The 9593-nt window shown below is 44.7% G+C and overlaps 1 protein-coding gene across 1 annotated transcript in view; it reads left to right on the forward strand.

The window, feature by feature from the left end:
• Positions 1-6435, forward strand: part of csmd3a (CUB and Sushi multiple domains 3a) — a 191899-nt gene extending 185464 nt beyond the window's left edge. The window contains exons 66-70 of the mRNA XM_062539706.1: positions 554-712; positions 1806-1918; positions 2345-2432; positions 3347-3482; positions 3789-6435. Of these exons, the coding sequence (XP_062395690.1) occupies positions 554-712; positions 1806-1918; positions 2345-2432; positions 3347-3482; positions 3789-3948 (656 nt within the window). The 3' untranslated portion in view covers positions 3949-6435. The remainder of the gene's footprint in view (positions 1-553; positions 713-1805; positions 1919-2344; positions 2433-3346; positions 3483-3788) is intronic.
• The last annotated feature ends 3158 nt before the right edge of the window (positions 6436-9593 follow it).

The raw sequence follows: 9593 nt of genomic DNA on the forward strand, positions 1-9593 counted from the left end.
CGAGTTTCCGAGTTTCCGTCGGCAGCGGGCAGAAGCACTTTTTAGCGAGACAGAATTATGTTGTCTTGGAAGCATTGTGTAGTCCGCTCCCATCATCTCCATTTTTCTACAAAAACAAAGGCCTTTTTAAATTATAGGGGCTGTGTCATGTTTGCGTGGGAGTTTGTCATTAGGCCCGGTGCGGCACACCGGGAATTTACAGATAAACCGCTAATTGCACATGGCGTTTACTGCTCATATTTGGGCCATCAATCACTTGGCAGCGTCGCCGCAGCGCCATTTCACTAATGAGCAGCAGACTCCGGGCCTGTTGAATGTCGGCGCGTGTAGCCGGGCACGTTCAGCCTTCTCTGCGTGCAGAAATTACATGCGGCCGGCTCCCACTGTGAGTGACAGGAAGGTGTTAATTGCTGGACGTCGTAAGTGCCTCTCGAGCACTGTGCTCTAATATTCTCCCTCTCTCCTTCTTTCCCTCTCTCTCTCTTTCTTTCTCTCTCTCTCTCTCTCTCTCTCTCTCTCTCTCTGACACACCTCTCCGACCTCCTCCGCGCAGTTCCCGACGACGTGTTCGCGCTGGCGTACGTCTGGAAAGGCTCGTTCGAGCACCGCGGCGTCAAGCAGCCCATGACTCTGACGATCACGAGCCTGAACGTGACCACCGGCCGAGTCAATGTGACGCTGAGCGACGGCGACGTGGAGCTGCTGCTCTCAGGTCAGTGCAACGGGGCGAGCTGGGGGGGGGGTTGGATGTTCGTCTCTCTCCCACACTGAACTAATGGAGCCAGTAACACACACCAGGGCTGACAGGCAGGCGAGCAGTCCTGTCGCGCCACCACTGTGATAACAAGCACTCGCTCCAACAGCGTTAGCCTGCAGAGGGTTTATGTGCTGCGAGATATATAGTGCATATGATCCTAATGATCAACTTTTATAGTGTTTTAATGACTGAATATTATGCAGATGAGCAACCACACCTTGAGAGGGAAAGCTTGGCATTTGCTCAGCACGTTCGGAGAGCCACCCTATCAGTGTGAAACAGACTGCCTGGAATCCTAGGGCTCAAAAATACAAGTTACAGTGTGTTTTGCCCACTTTATACACATGTTGTACATTGTAAACATTTCAGTGCATTTACACATTGAAGTTCATCCACGTAGGCATACAGTATATGTATTTTAGTGCAATTCTATGAAGACACCTTTACACTATTGAAACAAATGTGTTGACAACACAACTTGTGTCCAAATAGGGACAACACAGTTTGTGTTGTTTCCAACACATTCATTTTAAGAGTGTACTGTGCTAAAAAATACAAGTTACAGTGTGTTTTGTCCACTTTATACAGTACACACGTACAGTGCATTTACACATCGAAGTTCATCCACATGAGCATAGATGTATTTCAGTGCAATTCTATGAAGACACCTTTACACTATTAAAACAAATGTGTTGACAACACAACTTGTGTCCAAATAGGGACAACACAGTTTGTGTTGTTTCCAACACATTCATTTTAAGAGTGTACTGTGCTAAAAAATACAAGTTACGGTGTGTTTTGTCCACTTTATACAGTACACACGTACAGTGCATTTACACATTGAAGTTCATCCACATGAGCATAGATGTCTTTCAGTGCAATTCTATGAAGACACCTTTACACTATTAAAACAAATGTGTTGAAAACAACACAACTTGTGTCCAAATAGGGACAACACAGTTTGTGTTGTTTCCAACACATTCATTTTAAGAGTGTACAGTGCTGATCAGAGACCCAGGTCCTGAGTGTATGGGCTTGTGCTCCACAGGTGTGTACAAGAGCCGTGAGGCGCGACTGACCCTCCAGCTGCACCACAGCCAGACGCTGGCCCACAGCACCTACAGCAAGACCACCGAGGACACCTGGGCCATGGACGGCTTCGTGAGTAACAACACAATCAGCCACCTCAACTCCAGACCAGTAAATGGCCTGCCAGGAGAGACGGATAGAGGACAATAGACTTGAATATCACAGGATTATTATGCCTGCAAAGGAATGTGTTGGTGTGGGCATTTTTCTTATTTTTCGAAAGGTGATTTGTTTTCAGTAGGTGTAACAGAGTAAGTCATTTTTCTGATGTTAGAGAGCTCTGAAGTGAACTTTAAAGAGGTATAAGTGACTCCACTGGGGGGGGGGCATGCCAGTTGCAGGAGAGACTGTTTATATCCACTAGGAATGTGTGCACTCAAAAGCAGGACTGTGCAAGTGAATTTGAATGGTATTTGACAGTGGCACATTTCTGAGAGGGGGGGAAAAAGTGGCTCTCACCACCTCTGTCCCTCCTAACTGCCTCTGCCAATCCTCCAGGTTTCCGCCGAGCCCGACCGTGGCACGTACGTCTACCAAGGCTTCATACAGGGTAGAGACTACGGGCCGTTTGGACTGCAGAGGCAAGGTAAATATAGCGGCTCTTGTCAAGTCTATCAGTTGCTGTTTGGCTTTATCCTCCCCGGTGCTTTTCGAGGGCCACTGCTAATGGTAGTTTACATGCTGAGTGATTCATCCCTCAATTAAAGCTAATTGAATATAGTGCAACCGCTGAAGAGTTTTGTAATGTAATTAGGCTTTTTAATTGAACAAAAGTAATTTGATTTGTGGCCACCACTACAGGAGGGTTGTATAAATTCACATTTCGAGGCAACACCTCTGTTTTGTTTGATTAAGGTGATTCACAACAGGCTCTCAGAAACGTAGCACTCTTGCCATGGTAGTGCCCTGAATTGATTGAATTATCACAGCTCTGAGCTCAACAAACATTGTGAGAGACATGCGCAACTCTTGCTGACTTCCAGTTTAGCCTCTACGGGAGTTCCTTGCACTGCACACAAGTAAACTGACTGCTGGAGCTGCCTGTTTTCTTTAGCGATACACCCTAGCCACCACCAGCATGAAAAACTGCCAAACTTGTCTGAAGCAGAGTGAGAACTATCAGCAGTCATCCGTGCACTGTCATCCGTGCTGTTTGTGTCACAAAATTGATGCATATTGCTTGTTGGTCAGTGTGAAAATACTCACTTCGCTGGCAGTCATTGTTATCTCTGCATGCAGACTGATTCATCATAGAGCATTTGTTGAATGGTAGCCTAGCATGATGTATGTTTACACCATACCCACCCATGCAACAGTCACCTCAGTTTACCTCTGTATGCTAACCGATTCTTCGTGGGAAACTTGTTGAATAGTAGCTTAGCGTGACATTGGTTGCTGCCAGTCATTGTTACCTCTGCATGCTAACTGATGCTAGCCCAGTGTGACGTGACGACTGTGTGGATATGTATACTAAAACTGTAACAGATGCTTACCTGGCAGGTCTGAACCTTACGGAGACGACGAGGACACCTGACGCTCCCCACGGAACAAACAGCAGCTCTGTGGCCATCGCAATCCTTGTGCCTTTCTTCGCCCTGATTTTTGCAGGCTTTGGATTTTACCTTTACAAACAGCGGTACGTGTCAAGTTGTCAAGTTCGATCTATTTTCTCAAAGTACAGAATTACTCCAGAACTTGACTGCAGGGCTGTTTGATTTGCAGTGTCTCCAACTCGTCTTGAGTTGTAGGGACAGTTAGTCTTATGTTCTGTCAGTGCATTCAGTAGAAAGGATTTAGTTGTCCATGGGGCATGTATCTCATGTCTCATATCTACAAAACAAAAATCCTGCTACTGTACATCTAGCACGTGAGCTAATTATGGACTGAACAATACTGTGCTAACTATGATGTATAACTGTGTGTTTTCCTGCGTTCCCTATAGGAAGACCGATAAAACCGAGTATTCCGGCTGCTCCGTGCACGAGAACAACAACGGCCAGGCGACGTTCGAGAACCCCATGTACAACACCAACTCCAAATCTATCGAAGGCAAAGTCGTCCGCTTTGACCCCAACCTCAACACAGTCTGCACAATGGTTTGATAAAGGGGCCCTCCTTGGATGGAACATACGCATTTTTAAAGGGATGTTCTTTTTTTTTTTGTAAATGGATGACAACCTTATTTTTGAAAGATTTACTTGCCTGCAGAAAACCACAAGCACATTTGAGTGAACCTCATGATCTGGCGAATTGTGAGTTTAATGGATCCATAGAGAGGAAGAGAGAGAGAGAGAAAGAGAGAGTGCGCATTTTCTTCACCATGTGAGTGGAGCGTTCTAAATACATTCCACACTCTGAGAGTGTATTTGTCTATTTTGTAGTTTCAAGCTCATTTTTTTTCTCTCCTTGGTCTCCTGGGATTCTTTTTTTCTAAATCGGTGTGTGTCACTCAGTGGAATACTTTTTTTTTTGCTCATTTTTGATGTGAAGTTCCATACCGAACCTCAAAAAGACCTCAAGTCCTTGTGTGTGTGTGTGTGTGTGTGTGTGTGTGTGTGTGTGTGTGTGCGTGTGTGTGTGTGCGTGCGCGTGTGTTGATTGCGGGTCCACCTTGACCTGCTGCTTCTGGTACAAAACAAAGCGTCCCTGTTTTTCAAGATCAAGATCAACAGCCCACGCCTAAGCCACCACATCTCAGAACCAAGACCAGGAGATCCAACAGGACATTTATGGAAAGAGGACCCTTTGTGTCAGTGACCTCTAGGTCTCCCCTGCACAGCATTTGTTTCTCTTTTGGTCTCTCACTCTGTTGTTTTCTCTCTATCCCTCTCTTTTTCTCTCCCTATCCGTCCCTCAGCCTTGCTCTCTCTCTCTCTGTCTCTCTCTCTCGCTTTCTCTTTCTCTTTGTTCTCTGTCACAGATATGGAGACTTTGTTTTTTTTTCGCTGTAGATGAAAGCGTCCTTTCAAGCTCATTTTAAATGAACTGCTGCCCTGCGACTGACTGGGACTGTGGTCAAGGCGAGCGCCGCCCGTGCCACTGTCGCCCGACGCCGACGCCGCTCCGCTCCTCACCGCCTGTCCTCAATGGTGCGGCTCACGGCCGTGCGTAAGTCATAAGCTTAATGGTGTGGTCCGTTTATGCATGCGCGTGCACACACACAGCCACAACATTACACCAAACATCACACCAAACGCTCTCCATACACCCAAAGAAGAATGACATTTATGCCATAGCCTCCTGTCATGATTGCATTGCACTCTGTCCTTACGTGACACGTGAGAGAGAGAACTTAGTCCAACAGTCTGCCTACTGTGCGTTCCTGAATGCCAAGTTGCTATATTGAATCCTTTCTAGAGGTCTGCTACTGCATGCAACTAGGTTTCACCTCATTCAAAGTCCATGAGGCAAAGATGAATATAACATTAGATTTGAGCCAATATCAGTTCATCAAATCGAATCCTGTTCATCTATTTAGTGAGTTTAAAACTAGCTGTGTGCACTTTCATGCAAACTCAGTTTGACTGGCCATGTATAATGTACGCTCACATATACCGTGATGTGATTACTGCGTATACAAGCATGGTTGGAATTTAAACAGTTTCCTTGCACAGGGGGAAATGTAGACTGACTTTTTAGACTTTTTAGAAAACACACACATTTTTGAGGCAGTACCTCAGGCATATAGAAGAGCCTTTTTATCCATCATTCTCAGTCCTACAGCGTCATCACTAAGTCGGAATATCTATTTGGTGTCAGAAAGTCAATTTGAATTCTGTCTCCAGTGCTTTGTCCAGATAAGCAAATTAACATTTGAGTAGTATGCAACGGAGTAAAAGTATTCAGCCATGGATGGTGACATTCGTTGAACGGATTCGTCAGTGTTGCTTCAAGGACTTTTCATGTTTGTATTTTGTATTTTGGTGTTCCGTATACCACATGCTTTCATGACACAGTGAAACAAAGGAAGTCACTTTCAAGTCAAAGCCCTGTAATATTGTCAATCATAATAGTGCCTTGTAAAATATTTTAGCCTACTTTGTTTGAAAGATGGAATTTTGTTTGTATGCACTGTTTTGACTTTTGTTTGCGTCTGCTTCAGTATAGTCAAGAATAGGTTTCCATATTTATCAAACATAGCTCAGTTGATCATTGATTTTTTGCACATGCCAGCCAAAAATAATCAAATATAGCATCGCTGCTATGATGACGTGCCACTTTACTGTCATGTCATGTCATGTCACGCCATTTGCATTTTGTATATTTAGAAACAGTTGTTGTCGTTACTGTTGTTTGGCTGGTCGTTTTTTTATAGACAAAAGGCTTTTGCTTTGAAAAACAATGCTCAGTGCTGTGAATATTCTACATATTTTGCCATTATATCTTTCCTATTAATGCCAACCCCAAGTCAGACACACTGTCAAAAGAGAAATATTACAAATGAGTTTAGAAAACAATGTTCTTGTTTGTCTGGACTCACCCACTATATGTAAATATATTCATAAAAATGTACAGGTATTTAAACTTTTTTCAAAAAGAGATATATTTTTGTGAGAGATATACATTTGTAAAATATAAGAAACTGTAAAGTGTCATTTGTAAATGTCCATTTTCAAATTAAAAAGCTGTTGCTTTTATATATTTACATTGTTTTATTGGATTCATCAATTAAGAATCACACATGTGATTTCAGGTATTGTGTGTGTGTGTGTGTGTGTGTGTGTGTGTGTGTGTGTGTGTGTGTGTGTGTGTGTGTGTGTGTGTGTGTGTGTGTGTGTGTGTGTGTAAATGAGATTAAATGGATGGAATGGGGTCCCTGTGTCTTTTCCAAAGCTGTTCCTGGAGGGAGAGGGCTAATATTCAATATGATCAAGATTCCAGGTATTGCCCCTGGACCCCCTATCAGTTAGGGGGGGGCAAAATCATCCTCTTTCATTGGGCCCTACATGTCTAGCGGCGTCCCTGCAGGGTACATATTCACGAGCCACTGGAGCCACTGTACATGGAACATGAGAGCACGAGATCAAACAACTCGCAGTAGGCCAATGGAGTGTCAACTTCAAATTCCAAGACCAACTCATGTCACATGTCGCCCACTTATCTGAGAAAGGCGAGCTTGAAAATTGTTAGAAATTGCTTTCCAAGAGGAGTCTTTCCGCAGGTAGGAAGTCAAACAGAATTGTAATGACGCACATTCACATGTTCCCAGCGAAATGGCAAAGCTCTCAGAAGGGTCGCTTTCATGCGTGTTGTTTGTAGCTCCTTCCGACGACTTACCGCTGGGTCAATGGATTCTGGCTTTGCGTTTGGCCCTTCAAAGTTCATGTAAAATGTGATTCAAGACAAATGAACATAGCAATAAATGTCGGCGTCGCTGTCATTGTGTCTTAGCCAACGCCCTGGTTGGGAAATCATTTGATAAATGAAATCACCTCAGTGTGAACGTGCGATTTTGAACAAGATGAAAATCCCCTCCGACTCTTTCCATAAAACCAGACCAACCAAAACGACCGTAACCAGTGTCAGATTATTTATTGTTTCTCCGCCATGTGATTTCACCCTCCATAATTGAAATGGCACAAGTAATGTTTTATTTAGCTCTTATTTTACAACGGACTTGTTCTTCACACAGCAGTTCATACAGGCGCCATGGAAACTAAAGAGCGCAATGGAAGAAAAACTATAATTTCCCGGGTACATTATTGCATGACAAAAGAGAGCACGGAGCAACTGCCGTGTAATTATCTCCCAGTATAATTACTCAAACAAGGTTTCAATTGGAGAGGTAGTATTGTTTTTAGGTAGATTATTATGGTTCATTTTGATTAAGTGTCTAATTAAATCCTGGTGCAATAAAATAAAAAGTCAGTTCTGTCACTAATTTATTCATTGCGCGGAGACATTTGTTGAAAGAGGCTTGTGTTTTTGGCAGTGGTCATGTAAGGTTTCTTACAAGAGCTTGCCGCTGGTGTCAAGGTTCTAGGGTGTGTTTGTCTATCTCATTCTTCATCTCTGTCCTCAACTATTTGTCTGTCTGTCCTTTAGTAGCAATGAGTGCCTTGACACAACACACCTTCCACTTAAAATGGATGCGTTACAGAAGGCTGTAATTATCAAGGTAATGGTGCTTAGAATGCATGAATCTGAATGTCATTTGCATAAATTGTCCTTGATTCAGCAAACATGCTCAACTGAGATAGAGAGGGAGAGAGAGCACAGAGAGAGAGAGAAATTGCTCTCAAACTTCGGACTGTGCTCACAGCACATGAATATTAACATTCTGACAAGGGGGAGAAGTTGGTTGGCGCCTTGAATCTAGATGTGACATTTAGCTCTGACGTGAAATCTACAACATAATAGACAGGCTAGCACTTCACCAAAGATCACCTGGACTTGACATTTTGACAAAGCCCATCCTGAGGATTAATGTAGTTACCACTCATAGAACAGCTTACTGCAGCAAAAAAAGTAGGTATGTGGAGCTTTAAGATCTTAAGTAGCACGGTCCTAAATGTGGCAAGTCTGGGTTGAAGCTCTGCCCAGCGTTAGTGCAGAGTCCGTCAGAGCTCCACTGTTCCCCTGTCACTCAAGGGCTGTCATGTAAAAAATATATATTGCATCATTAAATCCTCCATGATATATGCAACACTGCTGACTGGCTTGTTCTGAACGCTGTGAGATACTGCCAATAAACACAAAGAGACAAGAATTTAACTATTGATCATGAGTTCATTTGAGCTTCCTATATTAAATGTGAATGATGAGCTAGTCGATGGAGAGTGTGGTCTGGCTTGTGTGTAGCTCCAGTGCGCTGATGCATTGCAGTCATACTTGCCCAGAACCTGCTTGAAATTCCTGCAGTGGCCGTCGCGCAGCTGTCTGTCACAGGGGATGAGTTTTCCATCTGCTCCCGGAATATATGATAAAAAAAAGGGGGGGGGGCAGCATAGAAATTGGCTGCCTTTGATGACAGTGTGACACATGAAATGGCTTCTTTTGAATGACTCCCTGGGTGTTGTAACACCAAAGCCCTGATCTACGCTCATGCTCCCCCAATCACAGACGGAGCCTCGCCGGGGCTCCCGAGACGCACCGCCGGGGCCGGCGAAACACCTCCAGGTGCTGTGTTTGTGTTCGTTTGGAAGTCTGGAGCGGCAGACGCTCGGGAAAGCGCTGGTGAATGGTGGGAGCTAAATTAAATCAAAGCCTGTCAAGTGTTAATATGCATGAAGGTGCGCGCGGGTTGGGTCTGTGAAAGAATACTTAGTGGGTGTCGCAATAGCCTCCCCACTTCCCCTTCCATCCCTGAAAGAAGGATGCAGAGCAGTAGCCTGTCTGCGGCCCAGTCGGTATTGTGTTTGGGCTCTCCATGGCAATTAAGGGATATTCTCTCCTGAGACAGCATCTCACAGGCTGTCCTAGTTGTGCTGGAGTATATTTCTGAAGAGCTCAACAGAGAAGGGGGGAAAAAAGATCCAAGGGCCTTAGCAACAGCCATTTTCAGAAAACCGCACGACACCATTGCCCTCCAGTGTTTGTTTGTGTCGTCGGGCCGCCGCGAAAGTTATTACTTTGGTGTGGAGGAGGATTGGCGGAGCAGGCGCCTCGTAAGGTCAGGGGGAGTAATGAGCAGCGTGCCTTCTCATCAGCCCCCCTAAGTCCCGAAGGCTCTCCGTGGCGGAGAGAAGAAATGTGTTGTCAGCCGTCAGCGGCTGCCGCGCTGCCGGTAGAGACGCAGGCGGGCGGA

Source organism: Sardina pilchardus, chromosome 6 (genome assembly GCF_963854185.1).
Source record: "Sardina pilchardus chromosome 6, fSarPil1.1, whole genome shotgun sequence".
Classification (NCBI taxonomy): domain Eukaryota; kingdom Metazoa; phylum Chordata; class Actinopteri; order Clupeiformes; family Clupeidae; genus Sardina; species Sardina pilchardus.